General features: G+C 43.0%; 2 protein-coding genes across 5 annotated transcripts in view; one reads left to right on the plus strand and one right to left on the minus strand.

The window, feature by feature from the left end:
• Nucleotides 1–11,437, minus strand: part of ncbp1 (nuclear cap binding protein subunit 1) — a 79,686-nt gene extending 68,249 nt beyond the window's left edge. For all 3 annotated transcript variants that reach the window (XM_080188664.1, XM_080188666.1, XM_080188665.1), the window contains exon 1: nt 11,285–11,437. In XM_080188664.1, coding sequence (XP_080044790.1) covers nt 11,285–11,318 — 34 coding nt within the window. In that variant the 5' untranslated portion in view covers nt 11,319–11,437. The remainder of the gene's footprint in view (nt 1–11,284) is intronic.
• Nucleotides 11,438–11,523: 86 nt separating this feature from the next.
• Nucleotides 11,524–27,532, plus strand: part of tstd2 (thiosulfate sulfurtransferase like domain containing 2) — a 39,027-nt gene continuing 23,018 nt past the window's right edge. Inside the window, exons 1-2 of one of the 2 annotated variants that reach the window (XM_080188652.1) lie at nt 11,524–11,876; nt 20,679–21,019. In XM_080188652.1, coding sequence (XP_080044778.1) covers nt 11,574–11,876; nt 20,679–21,019 — 644 coding nt within the window. In that variant the 5' untranslated portion in view covers nt 11,524–11,573. The remainder of the gene's footprint in view (nt 11,877–20,678; nt 21,020–27,532) is intronic. The other variant, XM_080188653.1, reaches the window with a different exon arrangement.

A 27,532-nucleotide genomic window follows, 5' to 3' on the forward strand; every position in this document is an offset into this window, starting at 1 on the left:
GAGGTGAAGGACACTGATTGGGAGGGGTTGTTAGCTGGCAAATCCACGGTTGGTAAGTGGGAGGCTTTCAAGGGCAAACTGATAATGTTGCAGGAAAGGCATGTGCCGGCGAAGAGGAAGGATGGGAAAGGCAGGATTAGAGAGCCGTGGATTACACAGGGTATCGAAGACTTGGTCAGGAAGAAGAGGGAGGCATATGTTAGGTCGAAACAACTGGGAACGGAGAGTGCGCTGGAGGAGTATAGAGAGAGTAGGAGGGATCTAAAAAGGGGAGTTAGAAGGGCGAAAAGAGGGCATGAAATGGCTTTGGCTGACTGGATTTTCCTTAATCCTAAGGTATTTTACTCTTATATTAGGAGCAAGAGAGTGGTTAGAGGGAAAATTGGTCCTCTTAGGGACAAAGGAGGGGAGCTATGTATCGAGTCTGAGGGAATGGGTGAGATCCTGAATGAATACTTTGCGTCGGTATTCATGAAGGAGGGGGGTTTGGTGTCGTGTAATGTCTTGGAGGGAGCTATAGATCAGTGGAAGGAAATATCCATTACGAGGGAGGAAGTGCTAAGGTTCTTAGGTAGCATAAAAACAGATAAAGCTCCAGGGCCTGATGGTATTTATCCCAGGCTGCTTAGGGAGGTGAAAGATGAAATTGCTGGGCTTCTGACGCAAATCTTTGTCTCTTCCTTGGACACAGGTGAGATCCCAGAGGACTGGAGGGTAGCTAATGTGGTACCGCTGTTTAAAAAGGGTAGTAGGGATAGCCCTGGTAATTATAGACCAGTGAGTTTGACATCGGTGGTAGGAAAATTATTGGAAAAAATTCTTAGGGATAGGATGTATGAGCATTTGGAGCGTTGCGATCTGATTAGGGATACGCAACATGGCTTTGTTCGGGAGAGGTCTTGCCTTATGAATCTGGTAGAATTTTTTGAGGAGGTGACAAAAACGGTTGACGATGGGCGAGCCGTTGATGTCATCTATATGGATTTCAGTAAGGCGTTTGACAAAGTCCCTCACGGCAGGCTGGTAGAAAAGGTTAAGGCACATGGGATACAAAGACAGGTAGCTAGGTGGATTGAAAACTGGCTGGACAATAGGAGACAGAGAGTAGTAGTGGAAGGGTCCTTTCTGGCTGGAGGTCAGTCACCAGTGGTGTGCCGCAGGGGTCAGTACTGGGACCTCTCCTCTTTGTAGTGTATATAAACAACTTGGAAGAGGGCGTACGTGGTGTGATCAGCAAGTTTGCGGATGACACCAAGATGGCAGGATTGGCAAATACTGAGGAGGACTGTCAGGTGACACAGCAGGATATAGATATGTTGGTATACTGGGCAGATAGATGGCAGATGGAATTTAATCCTGACAAATGCGAGGTGATGCATTTTGGAAGGAATAATGCAGGGAGGAGTTACATGATAAAAGGTAGACCGATAAAGAGTATAGAAATACAGAGGGACCTGGGAGTGCAGGTGCACAAGTCTCTGAAGGTGTCAACACAAGTAGAGAAGGTTGTGAAGAAAGTTTATGGAATGCTAGCCTTTATAGGAAGGGGTATAGAGTATAAGTGCTGCCGTCTAATGCACGTTGTACAGAACGTTGGTTAGACCGCATTTGGAGTACTGCGTCCAGTTCTGGTCACCTTACTACCGGAAGGACGTGGAGACCCTGGAGAGGGTGCAGAGGAGGTTTACCAGGATGTTGCTGGCATGGAAGGACTGAGTTACGAGGAAAGGTTGGAGAAACCGGGGCTCTTCACCTTAGAAAGACAGAGATTAAGGGGGGATCTGATAGAGGTGTATAAAATAATGACGGGAATAGATAGAGTCAACAGTGGTAGGCTTTTCCCTAGATTGGGGACAATTACGAGAGGTCACGATCTAAGGGTGAGGGGGGAGAAGTATAATTTGGATGCTAGAGGAAGGTCACGCAGAGGGTCGTGGGGGTATGGAACGCGCTACCAAGTAAGGTGGTGGAGGCAGGCACATTGGACTTGTTTAAGGTTTACTTAGATAGACACATGAGCGAAACAGGGATGGAGATTTATAGTAGACGGTATTAAAAAGGGTCAGACCCTTGGGATGACACCGGAAATGTAGTATTACATGTTAATGTTTTGTCTCTTTTAATCCACAGGTGTTGGTCCACCTTGTTGTCAAACGAGGGGCATGCACACAGTGGGTCGTGTGTGGGCTGCTCTTGGAGGTTTCGAGAGTGGCCTAGTACTTCATGTCATTGAGTGTGCTTAATCCTGGACCAGCAGACGGGCACCACAACAGCTCAGTGACTATCACTTCTAGTTGTGCAGATACATGGATTTGGGCCTGTGTCTGTGGGAGTTTGCGCATTCTCCCTGTGGTTGCGAGGGTTTCCTCCGGGTGCTCCGGTTTCCTCCCACACCCCAAAGATGTGCTCTTAGGCTGACTGGTGTACCAAATTGACCCTACACTATTCTCCCCTGAATGTGGCTACATTAGGGGTTCCATTCACATACACACAGGGCAGGGTAGGTGTACGAAAATGCTTTGTTGAAGGGGCAGCGCGGGCTCGTTGGGCCGAAGGGCCTGTTTCCTGTGCTGGGTTGTTCTTTATTCTTGACAATATTGGTTTGCACTTGCATGTCAATGAATGGCTCACAGATGCATGGTTGTGGCTGATGGAGGCCAAACATCTCAATGCCAGGACATTACTGCAGGAGTTCCCTGGAATAGTGCCCTAGACCGATCTTTGAGTACTTTATCAGTGACATTTCCTCCATCGTAAGATCAGAAACGGGAATGTTTGATGATGATTGCCATACTCAATTCCGTTCACAATTCCTTTGATAATGAAGCAATAAATGTGCAAAAACCCTTGAACAGCATCAACACTTGGGCTGATAGTTGGCAAATAATATACATTCTGCACGTCCAGGCAATAACCAATTTCAAAAGATGACAAAGTTTAACCACCTCCCTTCACTCTCACTGGCATTACTATCATCATATTGTCCATGGCCAACATGCTGGGGTTAACCATTGATCATAAACTCAACTGGACCAGTAATATGAATATGTTAGTTACAAGGGCAAATCAGATGCCCAGTAAAAGCAACTTACGGCAGATGTTGGATACTCACTGCCACCTCTCTTTCAGAAATGCCTACCCTGAAGAAATACTGCTCTTCTCTCCAACAGGATTTAGTGGATGGAGTGGTTGCATAGTGGTTAGCACTGCTGCCTCACAGCACCAGGGACCTGGGTTCAATTCCTGGCTTGAATCACTGACTAGGTGGAATTCGCACATTCTCCCTGCATCTGCATGGGTTTCCTCCGGGTGTTCTGGTTTCCTCCCACACTCCAAAGATGTGCAGGTTAGGTGGACTGGTCATGCAAAATTGTCCGGTAATGTCAGGGGACTAGCTGGGATAAATGCAGGGGGTTATGGGATAGGGCTTGGGTGGGATTATAGTCGGTGCAGACTCAATGAGCCGAATGGCCTCATTCTGCATTGTACGATCCACAATTTCCTTATATCTCTCCCCCTGCCCCTTCAACCTTCACTGCTTTTACCTCTTGGCCATAAAAACAAGAGGAAAGGCTATGACCCATCTTTCATTCCCTCACCCTACAGTATAAATATCTCCCACTTTCTATGCCTTTTAGCTTTGACTAAGGGTCATCTGGACTCAAAATGTCAGTTCTTTTCTCTCCTTACAGATGCTGCCAGACACACTGAGATTTTCCAGCATTTTCTCTTTTGGTTTCAGATGCCAGGTATTTTACAGTGACTAATTCACTTCCAGGCACCCCACTGTCTTTCCAACATCCGCTGCAACAATTCAGAGATTATTCCATCATACTCCTATTTGCCTGAATTGATGTCACTCCAACATCACCCAAGCAGCTTGACATTTTTCAGGACAAAGCAGCCGAAATGGCTGTCACTACCTTACATGTTGATCAGCATTAATACATTGTGGCTATAGTGTGCACCATCTCACCAAAGCTTCTTCAGCACCATTTAAACCTGACCTTTAGAAGAAAGTGGTGCTTATGGGAGCAGAACAACCTTGAAGTTTGCTATTAAGTCATACCACCTTGATACAGGAAAATGGGAAGCATACAAGACAGCTGGTTTAGTTCTGGATTGATACAGGGATATTCAGAAGAAAACATAATAATGTGAATGGACTGCGATTGATCCAGAACTATGGGTATGAGCAAGAGAGTGGAATTAGTTTGTACTTGATTTTCAATTCTAAGGAGCGTGATGGGCAGCTGGACTAATTTTGGGATGACATAGGTCTGAAAGGGAAGAGCATAGCAATGAGGATAGAAGTATAATACAAAAAATAGAAGCAGAGTACACAAGATGGCCCATTGAGCCTGCTCTATCATTCAACAAAATCATGGCTGATCTTTGGTTTCAACACCACTTATCATAGAGTCCTACAGTACAGGAGGTGGCCATTTGGCCACCTATACTGACAACAATCTACCCAAGCCCTGTCCCCATAACCCCACATATTTACCATAATCCCCCGACACTAAGGGGCAATTTACCATGGCCAGTCAACCTAACCCACATGTCTTTGGACCGTGGGAGGAAACCAGAGCACCTGGAGGAAACCCACACAGACACAGGGTAAATATGCAAACTCCACACAGACAGTGGACTCCTTTGTTATCTCTCCTCCCAGTTCACAATCTGTATTTTCTTAACTTTTCCTTCCATAAAAACTTATCTACTCATATTCACAGGCACCTGCTCAACTTTTCCATCTCCTATGGCCTGACTATTCCTACTGTCTCAATCAGACAAGGCCACCTAAGAACGTAAGAATATCAAAGTACTAAATTTTAGTACTAAGAGTATTAAAAGTACCAAAAATACTAATTTGGATGAAGCTGGAATATTCTGGCCAATTCTGAATATCCCATTTTAAGAAGGACTTAAAGATAACACATAAGAACAAAAGAACTAGGAGCAGAAGTAGGCCGTCTGGCCCCTCAAGCCTGCTCCACCATTCAATAAGATCACAGCTGTGACCTTTTTGTAGACTCAGCCCCACTTACCACCATCACCACCACATCTCATCCCATTCCCACCACCGCGCCCTCACCATAACCCTTAATTCCTTTACTGTTCAAAAATCTAACTATCTCTGCCTTAAAAACATTCGAAGAGGTAGCATCAACTGCTTCACCGGGCAGAGAATTCCACAGATTCTTCCTCAACTCAGTCTTAAATCTGAACCCCCTTATTTTGGGGCCATGCCCCCTAGTTCTAATTTCACCTGCCAGTGGAAACAACTTCCCTGTGTCTATCTTATCTATTCCCTTCATAATCTTATATGTTTTTATAAGATTTCCCCCTCATTCTTCTGAATTCTAATGAGTATAATCCCAGTCTATTCAGTCACTCCTCATAAGCCAACCCTCAACTCTAGAATCAACCTAGTGAATCTCCTCTGCACCCCCTCCAGTGACAGTATGTCCTTTATCAAGTAAGGAGACCAGAACTGTACACTGTATTCCAGGTGTGGCCTCACTAGCACCTTATACAGCTGCAATTTAACCTCCCTGTTTTTAAACTCCATCCCTCTATCAATGAAGGACAAAATTCCATTTGCCTTCTTAATTACCTGCTGTACCTGTAAACGAATATGTGATTCATGCACAAGGACAACCAGATCCCTCTGCACAGCAGCACACTGCACTTTTTTTAACCATTTAAATAATAGTCCATTTTGCTGTTATTCCTACTTCACATTACCAACATTGTACTCCATCTGCCAGACCCTTGCTCACTCATTTAAATTATCTATATCCCTTTGCAGACTTTGTGTCCCCTACACACTTTGCTCTACCACTCATCTTGGTGTCACCTCCGAACTTTGACACAGTACACCTGGTCCCCAACTTCAAATCATCTATGTAAATTGTAGACAACTGTGGTCCCAACATTGATCCCTGAGGCACACCACTAGTCACTAACTGCCAACCAGTAAAACCCTCAATCTTCGCTTTCTGTTAGTTAACCAATCCTCTATCCATGTTAATACATTACACATAACACCATGCACTTTTATCTCATGCAGCAATTTTTCGTACAGCACCTTGTTGAATGCCTTCTGGAAATGCAGATACACCACATCCACTGGTTCCCCATTGTCCACTGCACTCAAAGTCCTCAAAGAATTCCAGTAAATTAATTAAACATGACCTACCTTTCATGAACCCATGCTGCATCTTCCCAATGAGACAATTACTATCCAGGTGTCTCGCTATTTCTTCCTTGATGATAGATTCAAGCATTTTTCCCATCTCAGAAGTTAAGCTAACCAACCTGTAGTTGCTCGCCTTTGTCTACCTCCTTTTTTAAACAGTGGCGTCACATTTGCTGCTTTCCAATCTGCCAGACTGCCCCAGAGTCTAACGAATTTTGTGCCTGGAGTTGGAGGTATGGATGGAAGATGTAGAGGTTGATAGGCAAGGTAACTGTATGGAGTTTAAGGTATGGATAGAGGATTGAGATAGGAAGCAGAGAGGGCATAAATGGGACTTTTTCATGTTAGTAGGTAGTGAATAATGGAGTACCATAAGATTCAGTACTGGCATCTCAGCTACTTACAATCTATATTAATCACGTTTAAAGTTTATTTATTAGTATCACAAATAGGTTTATATTAACACTGCAATGAAGTTGCAATGAAATCCCCTAGTCACCACACTCTGGCACCTATTTGGGCACACTGAGGGAGAATTCGGCAGGGCCAATGCACCTAACCAGCACATCTTTTTGGCTTGTGGGAGAAAACTGGAGCACCCAGAGGAAACCCATGCAGACATGGGGAAAACATGCAGACTCCACATAGACTCTGACACAAGCTGTGACTCCAGCACTGATCCTTGTGGTATTCCATTTTTCACTACCTTCTAACTTGAAAAAGTCCTATTTATGCCCTCGCTGCTTCCTATCTCAATCCTCTATCCACACCTTAAACTCCATGCAGTTACCTTGCCTATCAACCTTTTGTATGGCACTATGCCTTTTGGAAATCAAGGTGTATACATCCACTGATTCCCGTTTATCAACTTACAAGTCACGTCCTCAAAATATCCCAACAAATTTGTCAAACAGAGTTTCCCTTTGGTAAAACAATGTTGACTTGTTTTAATCTAACCATGCTTTTCTAAGTGCATTGCTAACTCTCCTTTAATAATAGATTTCAGCATTTTCTCAACATATTAGGCTAAATGGCTTGCAATTCCCCAGTTTTCTCTGTCCTACCTTTTCTGAAAAGCAGAGCAACATTTACCACCTTTCACTCTGATGGGACTGTTCCTAAATCTAATGAAAAATCTAAATCATCTGAAAAATCCAGCAAGCACATCCACTTTCTTCTTCAGAACGACAGGGTATGAGCCATCAGGCCCCAGGAATGTCCCTTAAATTCCTCCAATTTTTTAAACTACTGATATTAATTTCCCTAATTCCCTCATTCTTTATGGCCCTTAGTTCATCGTCTATTTCTAGACTAAAACTTGCATCTTATTTGTTCAATGTCTCTGCCATTTGCTCAATTCCCTTGATAATTTCTCCTGTCTCGGATTCCAACAGACCAACATTAACATTAGCTGCTCTTTTCCTTTTTGTATATTTACAAAAGCTCTAACAACATGTTTTATATTACTGGTTAATGCTCTCTCATTCGATTTTATCAACTTTTTGATTGTTCTTTGGTAGTTTCAAAAACACCCCAATCTTCAGAGTTGTTACTTTTCTTTGCAATATTGTAAGCCTCTTCACTTAATTCACCTAACCTTCGGAATGAGCGACAGATGAGTCTTTCTTACTGAGCTTTTGCTTTTCTTTGGAATGTACTTTTGTTAAACATTTTGAATTGTTTCTTTAAATAATCCCCACTGTTCATTTACAGCCATACTTTTCAGTTTATTTACCCAATTTACCTCCGCCAGTTCTCCCCTCATACTTATGTAATTGGCTTTAAGTTTCAGACTCTTGCATGTGATTGGAGGATGTCACTTTCAAATTTAATGTGGAATTCATTAGTAGTATGATCACTACTTCCCAGGACAGGTTTTTATTATCTATTCTTTTATTAAACTGTAATTTATTAATAAAACCAGAACGCATTAGTTCATAATGTCCTTTAGGGATGGAATGTGCCATCCTAACTTGGTTTGGCATACATGTGACTCCAAAGTAATGTGGTTAACTCTTGACTGAAATGGCATTATCAAACAAGCCTCAGTTTAAGGGCAAATCATGAGGGACAACAAATGCTGGCCTTACCAGTGGTGCCCACAGTTAATGAAAGAATAATAAAAAAGTCATGCAAATTACATCTTAAAAAATGTCAAATATGATCATAATTTTGCCTAATTATCAGTTTTAAGTGTCCAGTTCCAACTTCCTTAATGTATTTTAGCATTTTCCTGACACTGATCTCAGGATAACTGGTTTGTAGTTTGCTATTCTCAACCTACCTTTCTTAAATAGTGGTCCAGAAGATGATGTTGTGGAATTTTTCGTAACTATTTCTTGGTCCAATACATTTTGAGTCAACTGGGTATGAAGTTATCTTAGGTCTAGTATTGTGTAATGAAGCAGTGTTAATTAGTAATGTCATAGTAAAAAATCCATTGGAAAATTGTAATCATAATACCAATAAATTCCAGGTTAACTTTGAAAATTACAGGCTCCAATCACAATCTTAAACAAAGCCAATTACATAAGTATGAGGGGAGAACTGGCTAAGGTAAATTGAGTAAATGAGACTAGTTTTTAATTCCAGATTTTATTAATTGGATTTAAATTATGACAGCTGTTGTGATCGGTTGTACAAACATACAAAATAGGACAGAAGTAAGCAATGCAGGTTCTCGAGCCTCCCCCATCATTCAATAAGATAACGGCTGATCTTTTTTTTGCTGAATTCAACGTTCCCACCTATCCCTGAGAACCTTTTAATCTCTTTCCTAACAAGAACCCATCTACTTCTGCCTTAAAAATATTCCGTGACCCCGCTTCCACCACCTTGTATTTTCTATTAGATAGCTGTTAGCCCACACTTGACATGAGAGCTGCAGCCTTGGCGAGCCAGGTGCTGATAATGACACTGAGATACAGGTTGCTGGTAACTTTTTGATGGGAAGCTGTAGATGATCCCCAAAGTGAGGCTGTTGATGTCTGGTGGAGTCACAACCTTCTACTCCATAACTCTGGTCTTCTTCATGCCGATCATCAGTCCAAACTCCTTGCAAGCTTGAGCGAACTGATCTACATGCTGCTGCAAATGAACTTTTGAATGGGATGGCAGCATGGTGTCATCAGCAAACAGCAGCACACAAACTACGACGTTACACACTTTGGTTTTGACACAGAACCTTGCCAAGCTCTGTCATACAGGTAGAGACCTCACCTGAGTCATCAAAAATATACAATAGCATCTTCCATCAGTATTGAGAACCTCACTCTGAAGGTGATTTACTGCCTGCCTCACATGCCTTGGATTAAAGATTACCAGCAACCCGTTCCTTGATTCCAACATCAGCACCAAGATTGCAAACAGCACAGCTGTCATGACAAAGTTGAGAAGTTCACTGTGTACTAATGGTAATCTAACTGAAAATAAAAACCTCAGTGAGTATCAGGCTTATGTCCTCAGCATCATCCTTTATAGTAGAGGGGCATGGTCAATTCAGGCAAAACAAGAAAAACCACTGAACAGTTTCCACCTCTTCTGTCTCAAATAAATATTGGTCATCTCCTGGTAAGGCAGAACACTGAAAATAGAAATACCTCAGTGTGCAGGAATCCTGCATGTCTGCCCACGTCAGTAGCAACTGGACCATGTGAGATGAATGGATGGCCACATCATCAAAAACATATTTTATGGTGGGTTTGCTGTGGAGCAAAATATCCCAAAGAGAAATGGCACCTAGACACAGCCCTGCTTGAGCCTGTTGCTGACCTTGAAAGCTTTCAATGATTTAATTCCCTAAAGGACATTAATGAACCAGATGTGTTATGACAGGCCAGGAGAGTCACTACTATTTTAGTCCAGATTTATTTAGCAAAATTTGAATATCCCTGTTCTATGGAGACATCTGAACTCATGATTCCAAATCAGGTCTCTGGATGTGCGGATTAGGTTGATTGGCCATGCTAAAAATTGCCCCTTATTGTCCTGAGGTGCATAGGTTAGAGGGATTAGTGGGTAAAATACGTAGGAATATGGGGGTAGGGCCTGGGCGGGATTGTGGTCGGTGCAGACACGATGGGCCAAATGGCCTCTTTCTGCACTGTAGGGTTCTATGATTCCATGAGGATGACTAGTCCAAAATCATAACTATCATGCTACTGTATGTGATTAGTTTGGGATTGTTGTAGAGCTAGGGAGAGAGAAAAGGGCAGTAGATAAGTTTGTGATTGATACTGGGATGTAAAAAGGGAGATGGGCAGTGCGGTCAGTTTGAGATTAATACCGGGAAGACAGCAGGGCAATGGGATCAGTATCGGGTCGTCAGGACAGCACAAGTCTGAGGGATCAGTTTAAGACTGATACCAGGATGTAGGAAGGGAGCAGGACGATGGGATTACTTTGGGATTGATACTGGACAGCAGGTAGGAAACAGGACAGTGCATCATTTCATAGAATCCCTACAGCGCAAGAGGATTGGGCCTGCATCGACAACAATCCCACCCAGGCCCTATCTCTATAACCTCACTTTTTTTCCCCCGCTAATCACCCTGACACGGAAGGGCAATTTAGCACAGCCAATCAACCTAACCTGCACATCTCTGGACTGTGGGAGGAAACCCACCTTGACACAGGGAGAACATGCAAACTCCATACAGTTACCCAAGGCCAATTTAACCAGGGTCCCTGGCGCTGAGATGCAGCCTGATTAACCACTGCGCTAGTATTGATCCTGGGATATAATGAAAGAACAGGCCCGAGAGATCAGTTTGGCATTGATACCGGGTCGTGAGAATGAAGAAGGGAAGTTTAGAATTCATACAGCGTGTTAATAGTTATGGGAAAAGCAGGAGAGCCGAATTAAGTGATATTTGATTTTGCAGAGCGGGAGTGAGACATTTACGCCAGTGGCTCCCGCCAATGTGTGGGAGGTAACGAATATACCAGTGCCGCCGCAGCCTCTTAGAGTTAACGGCGGCTGTCACGGAATTGTATTCAGGTAACAGTGTGGCTCCCAGTCTAGAGTAATGTGGCTGCTGGTGGAGCGCACGCATCGTGCATTGCCGCCGTTTCGCCTACCGTCATTATCGTCGCTGTGCCGTCTCCTCGACATTTCTGGCTGCTGTGGGAATCAGAAGCGAAGCGCTGGCCGGATTATGTCGCCGGCTAATTCCCCGCCCGCAGATCTTGCCCCGCTCGAGAGACGCACACAAGAACTTCCCCCTCCCGCCCTCCCCCTGGATAATGGCGGACACTCCGCACAAGCACTTCCGGGGCAATAGTCGCGTGTTCGCTAAGTGCTTCCGGTGGCGAGCGGTTGGCTGTACCCTGACTGCGGCCGGCGCTGCCCGGCTTCGAGCCCGCTGCTATGGAGACGGCGCTCCATCCAGGCATGCCCGAGCCGGACTCTGAGAAATGGCGCGAGCTCAACGGCCGTCCGGTGCGACCTAATCCCAGGCCGAGCCGCAAGCGCAGGGGGCCGGCCAGGAAAAGGGTGAGAGGCGACAGGGACATCTATCTATTCCCAAGGCTGGTGCGCTTCGGAGACTATCTTATTATCTCCTGTTTGACATTTCAGAAGATCAAAGGTCCCTCGGCTTGGCACGTGTTTCTCCTCCTCGGACCTGCGTATTATTTAATATTGTTCCGACGAAGCGTCTGTTCCCAAAAGGTTGCTGAACATATCTAACATTTTTCTGCTTTTTTTAGGTTTCCAGCGCTTGTGGTTGCTAAATCTGCTTCTGGTTTGGTGCTGTATAGGGCATAGTTAATGATGGGATTAAACTAAAGTCCTTGGCCTCTTTTAAGGTCAAACCAAATAAACAAAGTTAAACTAAATTAGGACAAAATAAAAGGGAGAGCTCCCCAAAAGGCGGGGGAACAGCCCAAACAAAAACAAGGTACAAAGGAAACTTAAAAACATCAAATTAAAATGTGATTATTAGGGTCAATAATGCACCCCAGCCCCTGGGGTGCCCAACGGGCACGGAAGGCGTCAACTTCTAGGGACACCTGGCTGTGAACGCAGCCATGGTAGAGAGGCAGACAGTCAGGATGGACGGCCCCCTCGATCGCCCGCTGCCTGGCCCGGGAATTAGCGTGTTTCGCCAGGTTTAGGAGCAGGTACTAAAGTCCTTGGCTGTAATTCTTACAATGTGGACTGTTTCATAGGTATCTGTGAATCTGCCACCTCTGCCCAGACTGACACTCTGGTGGCTCAAATAATACCCTTTGGGTTATAGAGGCTTACAGCATGGAAACAGGCCCTTTGGCCCAACTTGTCCAACCCACCTTTTTTTTTAAAACCCCTAAACTAATCCCAATTGCCTGCATTTGGCCCAAATCCCTCTATACCCATTGTACCCCTGTAACTATCTAAATGCTTTTTAAAAGATAAAATTGTACCAGTCTCTACTACTGCCTCTGGCAGCTTGTTTCAGACACTCACCACCCTCTGTGTGAAAAAAGTGCCCATCTGGATACTTCTGTATCTCTCCCCTCTCACCTTAAACCTATGGCCTCTAGTTTTAGACTCCCCTATCATTGGAAAAAGGTAGACTATCTACCTTGTCAATGCCCCTCATTATTTTATAGACCCCTATAAGATCACTCCTCAGTCTCCTATGCTCCAGAGGAAAAAGCTCCAGTCTTGAGCCTCTCCTTATAACTTAAACCATCAAGTTCCGGTAGCATCCTAGTAAATCTCTTCTTCACTCTTTCTAGTTTAATAATATCCTTTATACAATAGGGGACCAGAATTGCACACAGTATTCCAAGCATGGCCTTCCCAATGTCTTGTACAACTTTAACAAGGCGTCCCAACTCCTGTGTTCAATGTTCTGATCCATGAAACCAGGCATGCCGAATGCCTTCTTCACCACTGTATCCACCTGTGATTCCACTTTCGAGGAGCAATGAACGTGTACCCATTGATCTCTTTGTTCTGTAACTCTCCCCAGTGCCCTACCATTAACTGAGAAAGTCCTGCCTTGGTTTGATCTACCAAAATGCATCATCTCGCATTTGTCTAAATTAAATTCCATCTGCCATTTGTCAGCCCACTGGCCCAATTGGTCAAGATCCCGTTGCAATTGGAGATAACTTTCTTCACTGTCAATATGCCACTAATCTTGGTGTCATCTGCAAACTTCGGGTAAGCATTCTCCAAGCCCACCTTCACGACACACAACAGTGCAGAGTCGCTGAGCAGAGACTGATAGTCAAGTTCCGCACATATGAGGACGACCTCAACTGAGATCTTGGGTTCATGTCACACTATTTGTAACCCCCATGACTTGCCTGGGCTTGCAACATCTCACTTACTGTCCTGTCTGGAGACAATACACATCTCTTTAATCTAAGTTTAATGCTATCTCCACTCACATACTCTGCACCTTTAAGACTTGATTAGCTGTAAAGACTCGCATTCTAATCAGTATTCTGTAAACTGAGCGTGTGTCTTTATATATCCTGTTTGTGATCAGAACTCCCCACTCACCTGATGAAGGGGCAGAGTCCTGAAAGCTAGCAAATAAACCTGTTGGACTTTAACCTGGTGTTGTCAGACTTCTTACTGTGTTTACCCCAGTCCAACGCCAGCATCTCCACATCATCATCAACATGCCACAGTTCTATTACAGAAATGGTTGTGACCTTCAACAGATTGAGGTTGAGCAGTTTATCATCGGTGTGATAGATTATCAGATCTAGGGGAAGCTTGTTAAAGTAAAGTTTATTTATTAGTCACAAGTAAGGCTTACATTAGTAATAAGTTGCAGCATTGCTGCAAAAGAGATTGAGAATAGTGTTGGTGCAGTAATACATGCCTGTTTAATACCTGTTTTGGGAGGAGGGGGGCCCTCTATGGAACCATTGCGGAGTACTGTTATTTGCGTATTGTCGCTTAGGGAACAGATTGTGTTTTTGAACTTAGTTGGGCGTCCATATTTCTGTAGGAGTTTTCAATGGGCGACTCAATTCACTGAGTTGAAGTCTTTTGTGACATTGAAGAAGCCATGTACAAAAGTATATTCTGCTTGCAGAATTTTTCCAGAAAATGATTTGCTGTGCAGATCATGCCCATTGTGACTCTAGTAGGTCAGAAGCCACACTAGAACTCTGGAAACACTACCTCTGCAATTGGTGAGAGACAATTAAGTAGTAACGTAGCTAGGACTTTGCCAGCAGTTGAAACCAGAAGTTTTATTTTTCACCTGGTTGCCAGGACTTATCACTTAGAGCCTTTTTATCATTGTCTAGCTCACTTCTGATTAGCAACTATGGGAGTTTTTCCAGCAGGTGCATGTTCACTGTGGAGTTCTGATTGAGTGCTCTTCCCTGCTGATATTGATACCATCCTTGCCTTTGAGAAAAGTCTTGCCATCTTTGGGCTTTATGGGCATTGGTCTGTTTGTTATGGGTCTATAGATTACTTTGGTTGCCCTGAAAAGGGTGTGCAAATCATGTATGTCAGCAAGGAGTTGAATTTCCTCAAATTTCTCTTTCCAATATTTGTTCTTCAAATTCAGCTCACTGACCAGGCAACCATAGATTATTTTCTATGACTTTGGACCTTGTTTCCAGCTTTAGAGTTCTGTACGTTTACAATTGATAAGTTTGTATATTTCTGTAGCACTGCACAAACTGGAAATCTCTTGTGGCTATCAGTTCGTGGGCCAGGATGCCTTGAATTTTTTTTGGATGTAAAAGGTTGACCACCAGATTGTGTTCAGCGCACAGGGTAAAGAGGTATAATTCAAATTAGTCTTTTCCAACCCCATGCTTTCCCATTGTGTTTGGCCAAAATGCATGGTTGTCCTCCGTCTTGGCATTAAAATCATTGCAAAATATGATCTTTGACTGTGATTGTAGAACTGCCAGAAATGTGATTAGGTTGGAATAAAAAGTTAATTTCACCAACCTTGGAATCCAAAATAGGTGCAATAACAATAATGAGGGTAGCTGATTGCCTTTGAGATTAAGGTAGAGTCTCAAGTCCTTACTGATCCCAACAGAGAGTTCATGGCATCTCCTCATGAGGCAGTTTTCTGGAGCAAGGCCGACTCCATGAACTCTGCTTTCTTCTCGCAATTCCATTTGTGGAATAAATTATAGCCACCTCCACATTCTTTGATTTGTCCCTTGTCTACTCTGAGACTTGCTAAGGGCTATTAGTTAATGTCTGGACATCAGGGCTCTATCTTGATTGTTTGTTTTTGAGGGGTTTGACTGCTGAAGAGTGATCTTGCTGGGTGTGGTTTTCCAGCCAGGTTTAGAGTGAAGCAGGCTATTTTTAGGGTACATTTTCTGTCTCTTCCCCTAATGGAGTGAGCAGAGCTATTCCTAAAGATGTAACACTGAATCACCCTTAAGCAACATGATTAAGGGTGGGATGGTTAATTAGTAACCTTCATGTCACGTTGTGTCCAGAAACTCCTAGATGTCATGATCTTGCCCCTATTGCCACTAGCTGATCGCCAAAGGGTGTAAGGAAATTTTGCCATCTACGGAAAGAGTCTGTGCATGACGTCTTTTAGAGTTGGAGGCCCTGTTGCACAACAGGCTCACACAATTGTGGGGGACATTGCTTGTTTATAAGGATCAGGCAAACCTGTATAAGTGAGGACAAGGCCCTGCTGTGTTTTCATCTGTCTTCAAAGTGATCAGCTAATTTCCTGATGAACAACTTTGTTGTGGTAACAATTATTGAATGGCTGCCTTTACTTGTTATTTCCCAGGGTGCTGCAAAGTAGTCTTATAGGGGTTTTGAATGATGTAGAGGTACTACCCGCTACTTCACTCCATCCTAAACATTATGCCACCGTCGTCCATGACCCCTTATTCATCAGGGGAGTTGCTGATACTGTGCAGCTAACCTCTATCTGCTAACAGGGTTGATTGCTGCAGTTCGCTCCAACAATTAGTAGCCAGAAGTAGAAAATAAATTTGAGCTACATTGCGCGAACAAAAGAAAACTAAATCTGGTGGCTGAGTCATGGGTGAGATGTTACAATGGAGAAATTAGAGGGGTTGGGGGCAAGGATGTTAAAGGTTAAATGGGCTGTGGAATCTGTATTTTCACTAAAGACAAAACCCGTGAATACTGTTTAGTTTATGTTTAGATTTTATTTATTAGTGTCACAAGCTGGCTTAGATTAACACAGCAATGAAGTTACTGTGAAAATCCCCTAATTGCTACACTCTGGTACCTATTCAGGTACACTGAGGGAGAATTTAGTATGGCCAGTGACTTGCGGAGGAAACCGGAGCACCTACTATACCCACGCAAATTCGGAGAGAATGTGCAGACTTCACACAAACAGTGAAAGCTGGGAATTGAGTGAGTCAGCAGTGCTAACCGCTGTGCCGCCCCATACTGGACTGTGCAGCTTGCTCTATCAGGGCTGCAGCTTTCCACTAATATTCCTGGTCTGTAGCTCGTGCCATTTCATTCTGTGCCAATCAAAATGTCTGCAACAAATGCTGTTGGTAAAGAAATGACACATTGCTGCTCCCCAGACAATTTGTTGTCATGGACTACATGTTCCTTTGTGTATATACATACGTATATATTTTTAAGCTACGTGAATAATTTGAGATATGGTATGTGACAAGTGTAGCATAGTTGAGAGAAACAGATGATTTTTGGATTGATAATTTTCAAAGCTCTCCAAAATTAAGAATTTCCTCCTTTCATGTCTCAATCTGCTGTAGACTAATAAAAGATTGATTGTTATAGAGTAACAGCTGCAATGTCATTATCTTCACAACTGAAGATGGGCAGTGGTAATGTTTCATCCAATTTTAGCTATAAACAATGTATCTCAAATTAATGGATGGGTTGCAAAGAAATTTAGTAAACAGATAGGACATGGCCTGAGAAAGAACTTGTTTTTGACTAAGATTCAAATTTTGGAATTTTTTAAACAATCCATCAATGTTTGGCCATGGGGCAAATTGACATTTTTTTTAGGGTATTCTAATTGTTTTGTTTTAATATTTCTTTGCTCTGTACCAGTGAAAAGCCTTAAGGAAGAGTTACATAATTGTAATAGTGTTGAGTTAACATAGCATGGCAGAGGCATGTGCTCGACTGACTCTGTTAACTTGTTTCAAATGGCGACCAGGATGGAAGAAGGTTGACCTAGCTGGATCTTGGTCTTTCTCATCTCTCAATCTTTTTCCCAATGTGTAGTTAACCATAAACTGTTATCTTTAGTGTGCGCATTAGTCACATACCTGGAATATAGAACATAGAACATTACAGCGCAGAACAGGCCCTTCGGCCCACGATGTTGCGCCGACCAGTTAAAAAACAATGACCCACTAACCTAAACCAATCCCTTTTCGTCCATAAACCTATCCACGGATCTCTTAAACGCCCCCAAACTAGGCGCATTTACAACTGCGGCAGGCAGGGCATTCCAATCCCTCACCACCCTCTGGGTAAAGAACCTACCCCTGACACCCATCCTATAACTACCCCCCCTTAATTTAAAGCCATGCCCCCTCGTGCTAGATTTCTCCATCAGAGGAAAAAGGCTATCACTATCCACCCTATCTAAACCTCTAATCATCTTATATGTTTCAATAAGATCCCCTCTTAGCCGCCTTCTTTCCAGCGAAAACAACCCCAAATCCCTCAGCCTCTCCTCATAGGACCTCCCCTCCATACCAGGCAACATCCTGGTAAACCTCCTCTGCACCCTCTCCAAAGCCTCCACATCCTTACTGTAATGTGGGGACCAGAACTGCACACAGTACTCCAAGTGCGGCCGCACCAGAGTTGTGTACAGTTGCAACATAACGCTGCGACTCCTAAATTCAATCCCCCTACCAATAAACGCCAAGACACCGTATGCCTTCTTAACAACCTTATCTACTTGATTCCCAACTTTCAGGGATCTATGTACACATACACCCAGATCCCTCTGCTCATCCACACTATTCAAAGTCCTCCCGTTAGCCCTATACTCAACACATCTGTTATTCCTACCAAAGTGAATTACCTCACACTTCTCCGCATTAAACTCCATCCGCCACCTCCCGGCCCAGCTCTGCAACCTGTCTAAGTCTTCCTGCAAACTATGACACCCTTCCTCACTATCTACCACACCTCCGACTTTGGTGTCATCAGCAAATTTACTAATCCACCCAACTATACCCTCATCCAGATCATTAATAAAAATTACAAACAGCAGTGGCCCCAAAACAGATCCCTGAGGCACACCACTCGTAACCGAACTCCATGATGAATATTTACCATCAACCACCACCCTCTGTCTCCTATCCGCTAGCCAATTCCTGATCCAATTCCCTAGATCACCCCCAATCCCATACATCTGCATTTTCTGCAGAAGCCTACCATGGTGAACCTTATCAAACGCCTTACTAAAATCCATATACACCACGTCCACTGCCTTACCCCCATCCACCTCTTTGGTCACTTTCTCAAAAAACTCAATAAGGTTAGTAAGGCACGACCTACCCGCCACAAAACCGTGCTGGCTATCTCCAATCAATTTATTACTCTCCAAATAACTATAAATCCTATCCCTAATAATTTTTTCTAAAACCTTACCCACAACAGAAGTGAGACTCACCGGTCTATAATTCCCGGGGAAGTCTCTGTTCCCCTTCTTAAACAATGAGACAACATTCGCTAACCTCCAATCTTCCGGTACTATACCAGAGGCCAACGACGACCTGAAGATCAGAGCCAGAGGCTCTGCAATCACTTCTCTTGCCTCCCAGAGAATCCTGGGGTAAATCCCATCCGGACCAGGGGACTTATCTATTTTCAAACCCTCCAGAATATCCAGCACATCCTCCTTATCAACTGTAATACTGTCAATTCTACTCTTCTGCAGCCCAGTGTCCTCCTCAGCTATATCCATGTCCCCCTGCGTGAACACCGAAGAGAAATATTGGTTCAATGCCTCTCCAATCTCCTCCGGTTCCACACATAACTTCCCTCTGCTGTCTATAACTGGCCCTAATCTTGCTCTAACCAACCTTCTGTTCTTGACATACCTATAGAACGCCTTAGGATTCTCCTTAACCCTATCAGCCAAAGTCTTCTCATGTCCTCTTTTAGCCCTTCTTAGCTCACTCTTCAACTCCCTCCTAGCCAATCTAAAGCTTTCTAGTGCACTACCCGAGCCCTCACGTCTCATCCGAACATAAGCCTCCTTTTTCTTTTTAACCAACGAATCAACTTTTTTGGTGCACCACGGTTCCCTAGCCCTACCAATTCCTCCTTCCCTGACAGGGACATACCTATCACGGACTCACAGTAGCTGCTCCTTGAAAAAACTCCACATTTCGGACGTTCCCAGTCCCTGTAATCTCCTAGTCCAACCTATGCTTCCTAATTCTCTCCTAATAGCCTCATAATTACCCTTCCCCCAGCTAAAACCACTGGCCCGAGGTTCATGCCTATCCCTTTCCATCACTAAGGTGAACATAACCGAATTGTGGTCACTATCACCAAAATGCACACCAACTTCCAAGTCTAGCACCTGGTCTGGCTCATTTCCCAGCACCAAATCCAATATAGCCTCACCTCTAGTTGGCCTATCTACATACTGAGTCAAAAAACCTTCCTGCACGCTTTGTACAAAAACTGACCCCTCTAACGAGCTAGAGCTATAACAATTCCAATCAATATTAGTAAAGTTAAAATCCCCCATAACAATTACCCTATTACTTTCACTCCTAATCAGGATCGTCTCCGCAATCCTTTCCTCAACCTCTCTAGAACTTTTTGGAGGTCTATAAAAGACTCCCAACAGGGTGACCTCCCCTCTCCTATTTCTAATCTCTTATGTGCAGCCCCATATGACTTGTCTGTGTTTTTAAAAATGATATGATTGGAAATTAGGTTAATGAGAGATGCATCCTTGGTGAAGTTGGCTACAACCTGTACTACCACCTGTTATAAAAAAAACATACAATTTACAGTGACAAATGTTATTTTAAAAGCTTTATACTGATGTTTTATAATCTAAGGTGCACATAGAGCCATTTTTCTTGCAACATTGCAGTCAAATGTGGGTTTGTGTCTGTTCTTTAGCATAGGTGGAATTGCTCTAATCCATTTCTGGAGAACTTTGTGATGCAGCATTCTGCCTAAAGCCTAATAGTCGTGATGCTATGCAAAAAGTAAAAATCTGACAGATCAAGGAATAATCCAATCTGCATGCTTGAACCTGAACATAATAGTGGTAGTACATGATTTCAAAAGCTCTGATTGGCGTTTTATTATATGTTCCAAAGATTAATTTAGAATTGGAAAGGAGTACAGATTTTATTGTGACCAGCATTATGGACTGAACGATCCACTGTCTCTACTGATCCAGGAAGAATTGCATGTGCATTTTCTAGTAAGTAACATAAGCTAATTCATCAAATGTAATCCTGTGGTTTTTATTTCCATAATAGACTTTCATTTATGTGTATCCTAATTTTACAGGCATTTGCTCTTTTTATCAAATCAAGACAAGTATCTAAAGTCAGCAATACCTCACCGCAAGAATTAGGTGGGTGGAATGTACATTGGGAATGCTGTGGACAGCAGTTTGAACAGCAGGAGGACATTCATAAGCATGTGGCAAATGAACATATGCCTGAAGTTCTACAACAAACTGAAGCTATTTTCAAGGTGTTGCCGCAAAATAATATCAAGTTGTCAAGAAAGTATGATTCCTCCGATAACAACATTGCATTACTGCAACATAATGGAACTAAGGAAGAGTTTGACATATCGAAATGGTTGCCTGATACAGGTCATATTAGTTTTGATGAGCTAGCATGGTAAGAATCTCATGAAGATTTTTTGTGAGTTGCATGTTGATATGAATGATGTAATTATGAGAACACTTTGCTCTGTTTTTGTTATAGCTCCTGCTGTGCACTTTTAGACCCTGCTGTTAGGGAAACCTGCATCTTTGAGTTTGGAAATGCTGTGCTGTTAGAAAATGAACAGGTTTATTTTCCAGGGCTCTGTACCATTGACTAAGTTATCATTAATAATTTGAAAATACTTCATTAGATTTTCATGAAAGTTCAAAATCATTTTCCAAATTGGATTGACAGTTCCCTGTGCTGGAAGTGGTATGGGCCTCTAAATTAAGTTGAAATTAAACTTTTGTTTTAAAGTGTTGCCAAATTTAAGTAGTGTCTCTTTCAATTCTATTCCTAGATTCCTTTAAATTATTAATATATGATGAGATGGACTGGGGTGGGAGCATGGCATGAGACATGACTTACCTAACTCTGGCCCTCAGCATTTTAAGTGGAGCAAAATGAGCAGTAATATAAATAAACTGAGTAGTGCATCAGTAAGTACCTGTAAATGAACCAAAACTAGTGGGAACAAGAGCTACTCACCCCTGATTTCCTCACCTGGACACATGGAATTAGTAATGGAGAATAGAGCTTTACACTCAATTAATATAGCAACTATTTTAATCAAGTTTTAATAGTTTAAGATGAAAATATCCGCTTCCTCTTAAGTAAATATTATAAGTATGATAAGCAACTTCATGGGAACATGCAGTCAGTGTTTAACATTTTGACACTGCCATTTTATTATTGTGCCTGAATTAAATCCATCTGTTACTATTTGGGATGAATATTGTTGCTACTGTTTGCTTTATAGGTTCTATGTGGATCAAGTACTATGCAGGTGACACAGTGGTTTGTACTGCTGCCTTACAACACCAGGGACCTGAGTTCAATTCAGCTTTGGGTCACTGTGTAATGTTTGTACATTCTCCCCGCGTCTGCGTGTGTTTCCTCCAGGTGCTTCGGTTTCCTCCTACAGTCCATAGATGTGCGGGTTAGATTGGTTGGCCATTCTGAATTGACCCTAGCGACAGGGGGGATTAGAACATAAGAACATAAGAAATAGGAGCAGGAGTAGGCCATCTAGCCCTTCGAGCCTGCCCCGCCATTCAATAAGATCATGGCTGATCTGTCGTGGCTCAGTTCCACATTCCTGCCCTCTCCCCATAACCCTTAATCCCCTCTCTTATCAAAAACCCATCAACCCGCGTCTTAAAAATATTTAGCGAGGTAGCCTCCACCACTTCAACGGGCAGAGAATTCCAGAGATTCACCACCCTTTGAGTGAAGAAGTTCCTCCTCAACTCCGTTCTAAACCGCCCCCCCTTTATCTTGAGGCTGTGCCCCCTAGTCCTACTATCCTTTCTGAGCGGGAAGAGTCTCTCCACCTCTATCCTATCCATCCCATTCATCATCTTATACGTCTCAATGAGATCTCCCCTCATTCTTCTAAACTCTAACGAGTACAAGCCTAGTTTATTCAGCCTCTCCTCATAGCTCAACCCCCTCAACTCCGGCATCAGCCTAGTAAACCTCCTCTGCACTCCCTCCAAGGCCAAAATATCCTTGCGTAAGTACGGCGCCCAAAACTGCACACAGTACTCCAGCTGCGGCCTCACCAATGCCCTATACAGCCGCAGCAAGACCTCCCTACTTTTATATTCAATCCCCCTCGCTATGAAGGCCAGCATCCCGTTTGCCTTCCTGACCACCTGCTGCACCTGCAGGCTGGGTTTTTGCGACTCATGCACAAGGACCCCAACGTCCCTCTGCACCGTCGCCTGCTGCAGTTTTTCGCCACGTAAGTAATAATCCTTCCTACCATTATTCCTACCAAAGTGGACCACCTCGCACTTGCCAACATTAAATTCCATTTGCCATTTCCTGGCAAGGTAAATATGTGGGGTCAGAAAATAGGCCTGGGTGGGATGTGGGCGGTGCAGACTCGATGGACTGAATGGCCTTCTGCACTGTAGGGATTCAAATCTATATGCTTGAGCCTTTTAAGTCGAATTTCCAACCAGTTAGCTTCCCTGACACAGTGCTGACCATAGATTCATACTTGAACGGCAATTGCACTTAGTTTAGAAGAACTGTTAATTTAAGAATGGTTTTAAAAGAAATCATATTAGCGTAGTTTAAACCCTTCTGCAATTGCAGCTAAGACAAATTATTGGGGCTGAGTTGGAGGAGTTTGTCACATTGTATTCTTTACGGTGTCCAACTTGTTGATAAAGATATTGAAAAGTGCCCTTCTACAAGTATTTATGTACATTCTGTGTTGAATTTAAAATAACCTAGAATATATACAGTTACTAATCGGCAATATTTTGTGAGCTTACCTGGGTTTTTCAATCACTCAAACAAGAGTTTACTTATGTGATGAGAATCTTATAACTACAGGTAATCATTAAAAAAAAGACAAATTCTTCCATACTGATCCTTAGGGAGGTATTCTACATCAGCATTGAAAAATTGACAAATACAGTGTTGCATACAATATAAATGTTATTGCATTCTTGTAATATGAACAAAAGCATTTAGAGGGCATCCTTTTGATTTTGAAAGTGGGGCTAGGCAAGACACCCTCTGTGAACAATTAATTTGTGGAGGGAAAATAAGAATTTAAAGCAGAAGTTAACTGCGTGACTGTCATTAGTCACATATTTTGTGACTGTAATAGTGTTTGTCACCCCGCCCCTCCAAACCTTGAAATTTTTTTGCTCTTTAATTTTTTTCATTATGGCATGTGACGGATTTATTTAAATGTATGGTCCCTTTAAAATTTTGGCAGAGCCACGCGTGTATGGTAACTTAAAGCAGTTAACTTGCTGCATGACCACACAACTTGGAGGGAGTATTGCTCTGCAGTTTTCAATATGGCAAAGGAAGGCAAATTATTATTGGGATGAATCACATCAAACACTATTAAGTGATGGACAGCAAAACCAGTTGTGTGCCGTTAGTGATGGGACCCATGTTTCAAAGATTGTTTTGTTTAGGAACAAAACTGAGATTAGGAACTAAAATTTCAGGGAGACTGAAACTGGTTGAAACCATATGAAAGAACGCAGCTGTGAGAGCTCAGATGATGATCCCAGTGATGCAGTACACACAGGCTGAAGAAGACAGGATAGATCTGGAAACTGAGGATCAGAAAATATAAAGTTGCTGCAGCTGGTTCTATTTCTTGAAGATAACAGTGAATCACCCAGATTTGAGATCCTATAGACTTGTGCCGTTTGTAGTGAACACTGTGCTAATGAAGCTTGGGTTGGATATGTGCTACTATTGGCTGGGGATCAACCTAAATACTAGTAAAGAGGAGCTGAAATTCTTTATGACGAAGAGAGTTTTGAAGGATTTTGTTATTGAGATTAATGTCATGTATGCTGAGTGGATTGTTGAATCACTTCTGTCTTGGGTAAACTGGGGTTGTTCTCCCTGGAAAGATGGAGAATGAGGGGAGACCTAATAGAGGTGTACAAAATTATGAAGGGTATAGATAGGGTGAGCAGTGCAAAGCTTTTTCCCAGGTCGGAGGTGACGATCACGAGGGGTCTCGGGCTCGAGGTGAGAGGGGCGAGGTGTAACTCAGATATCAGAGGGACGTTTTTTACACAGAGGGTGGTGGGGGCCTGGAATGCACTGCCAAGTAGGGTGGTGGAGGCAGACATGCTGGCATCGTTTAAGACTTACCTGGATAGTCGCATGAGCAGACTGGGAACGGAAGGATACAAACGAAGGTCGAGTTGGACCAATGAGCGGCACAGGCTTGGAGGGCCGAAGGGCCTGTTTCCTGTGCTGTACTGTTCTTTGTTCTTTCTTTGTTCTTAATTGTATATGCTGTTTAATGTGTAATTTATGATTTATAATTGACTGCAATTCGCCTATTAGTTCATGTTTAACTTGCGTTAATTCTGGGTGTTAAAGTACAGGAGGTTACCGAAGATGGTATTTAGTGTTTGCTTTATGTGACTCTTGTATAGCTAAGAAAATAATTATTTAAACTGTGGAAGCTTGTGGCTTCATTCTTTCACATTTTGTTTTTAAAAATTGTTACTGGTCTTGACCGGGATCATAAAACACACGCGTTCAAGTTTGCACACGAGTGTTAAGATGTTGGAAGTATCAGGAACAATATTCAGGTGTGAGAGAATAAGATTTCTTTTGGGGACTAGGGCATGAAAATCAGTGGTGAGGGTGTGATTATGACCATCAATGGCTGCAGATGTACTGTGACAAACATAAGACAAAGGGTGGCAATTGAGAGTTTGAAAGTGCCGTTGTAAGTGACAAGAAAGTTTGCTCAGCGAGATATATAAAAGAAAGGGGCTGCAAATCAAAGGGAATGCAAGGAAGTTACCAGAGGTGACTTGTCTGATTGAGTGAGACAACAGGAATAGACAGGCCTAAGTGATAGGTTAAGCTGGTATGGGTATGAATATGGGTGTGTGAATTTATATGGAAGGAAAGGTTAAGGAAAGACAGGCAGTGAACTCAGAGGAGTGATGACCAGAGGAGCCCACTGTCTGTGTGGAGTTTGCACATTCACTCTGTGTTTGCGTGAGTTTCCTCCAGGTGCTCTGGTTTCCCCCCCACAGTCCAAAGATGTGTGAGTTAGATTGGTTGGCCATGGTAGATTGCCCCTTAGTGTCAGGGAGTTAGCAGGGTGAATTTGTGCAGTTATGGGGTTACGGCCTGGGTGGGATTGTTGTCGCTACAGGCTTGATGGACCAAATTGTCGCCTCCTGCATTGGAGGGATTCTATGAGTAGAAGTTAATTTGAAATCATCTGTTGAGAAGTCGCTAAGTATAGAAGCTGAGGTAAGAAAGTGAGGAAGTTTCATATAGAAACCTAGCGTAAGGCTTGGGTGGACAGCAGAGAATTAAGGATATAAAGATTAGGCAAGGTATTAAAAAAGGAATGAAGTTACTCAGGAATAGAGATACAGACTGTGATGAGATTTGTTGAGCACACCACCATCCCAGCAGCTGGGTGGGGCAGCTGATGGAAGAAATAGATGGGATGGAAGGTCTCAAAAAGGGGAAAGTTTCCACTATGACTATAACATCTGTGCTTCATCCACAACAAGGTCACGGATGTCAAGGCCCTTGTTCACAGGTGACCTGATGTTCTGGGAAGATATGCAGAGAGGGACTCTGAATAATGATCAGTTGCTAGAGTCCGCATGGTCAGCTATGTGAGGGCGGAGGTTGGAAAATTATGCTCCAGCTTATGGCTCAATGGGAAGGCGAACAAGATAGGATGGGGCAATTAGGCTTACAGTATGTCAGAGGTCAGCAGTGAGTATCTCAATAGGCCCTGCAGAGATTGCAGAGCGTGACTGAGAGAGGGGCCTGTGATTTAACCAAGACTGAGTTAAGCTTGGTGGCAGAAGGATGTAAAGGGTTAAGGGTTGGCTAAAGGATTTTGGTGGGTGCCGGAATGGGGTTGATCGTGGCATCTATTGAGAGGAGCGGAATGAAAGGAGAGCTAACTTGATTACAAGACGATAAGGACCCAAAATAAAGGGAAGGAAAGAAATGGGGAGATGTAAAGGCAGTCACACTAGCTAGAAAAAGGAGAGAGGCACTGGAAGAGGCTGATATGGCCAGATATACGTTAAGGACTACAGATGAGTCGAGAAAGATGAGGAGGAATAGTTTACCCATGCTCAGTAAAATGGGATGTAATTTGTGACTTTTATAAATGTCATTTCAGTGTCATGATAGAGCAGAAACCTGATTGGAGGAATCAAATATGGAGTTGCTGGAAAGATGGGCGTGGTTTTGGGAAACATCAACACATTTGACGATGTTGGAAAGGAGCTAGTAATTTGCAACAACAGGGCTCAAAGCTTTTTTTTGTGTGTGGGTGAATGATGCTGGTGGATTTGAACAGGAAGGTAACTTGTGAACTGGGAGCCATTTGTATCACATCAGCTAACACTGGGATCCACGTAGAGTTGGGTGGTCAACAGTTCAGAGGGGATAAGGTCAAGACAGCAAGGGGTATGCTTCTGATGTCAGAGAAGGGATGAGGGGAGATAAGATAGAAACAAAAGAAAGATGGAAGTTTAAAGCTAGGGCATTTGATATTGGCTGATACAGCTGCTAGCAGATTATCTCAAACTTAGTAACAAAGAGTCCAACAGCTTGCAGTTTTTGGAGTTGACAGTGGAAGAGGCAAAAAAAGAGAGGTTTATACAAATTGTTGATACTGAGGAAAAGAAACCAGAGTTACATTTGCACTCCAGGATGATATTCCTGGAGCATTGAGCAATGTTAATGAATGTGAGACTTTATAGGATGGTGATGTTTTGGACTGTTTTATTTAGAAGGGAAAATGGAATATTGAAGGAGATAATGTGATGTTCTAGTAGTTCTGCCTGACAACAAACCTGTGTGACTTGGCTACCATGGAAACTGGGTACTTGGCTGAGTCTTAATGAAAGTAAGGTGCAAAATGTTTACACC

This window comes from Carcharhinus amblyrhynchos, chromosome 5 (assembly GCF_965287045.1).
Source record: "Carcharhinus amblyrhynchos chromosome 5, sCarAmb.v2.hapA, whole genome shotgun sequence".
NCBI classification, from domain to species: Eukaryota; Metazoa; Chordata; class Chondrichthyes; order Carcharhiniformes; family Carcharhinidae; genus Carcharhinus; species Carcharhinus amblyrhynchos.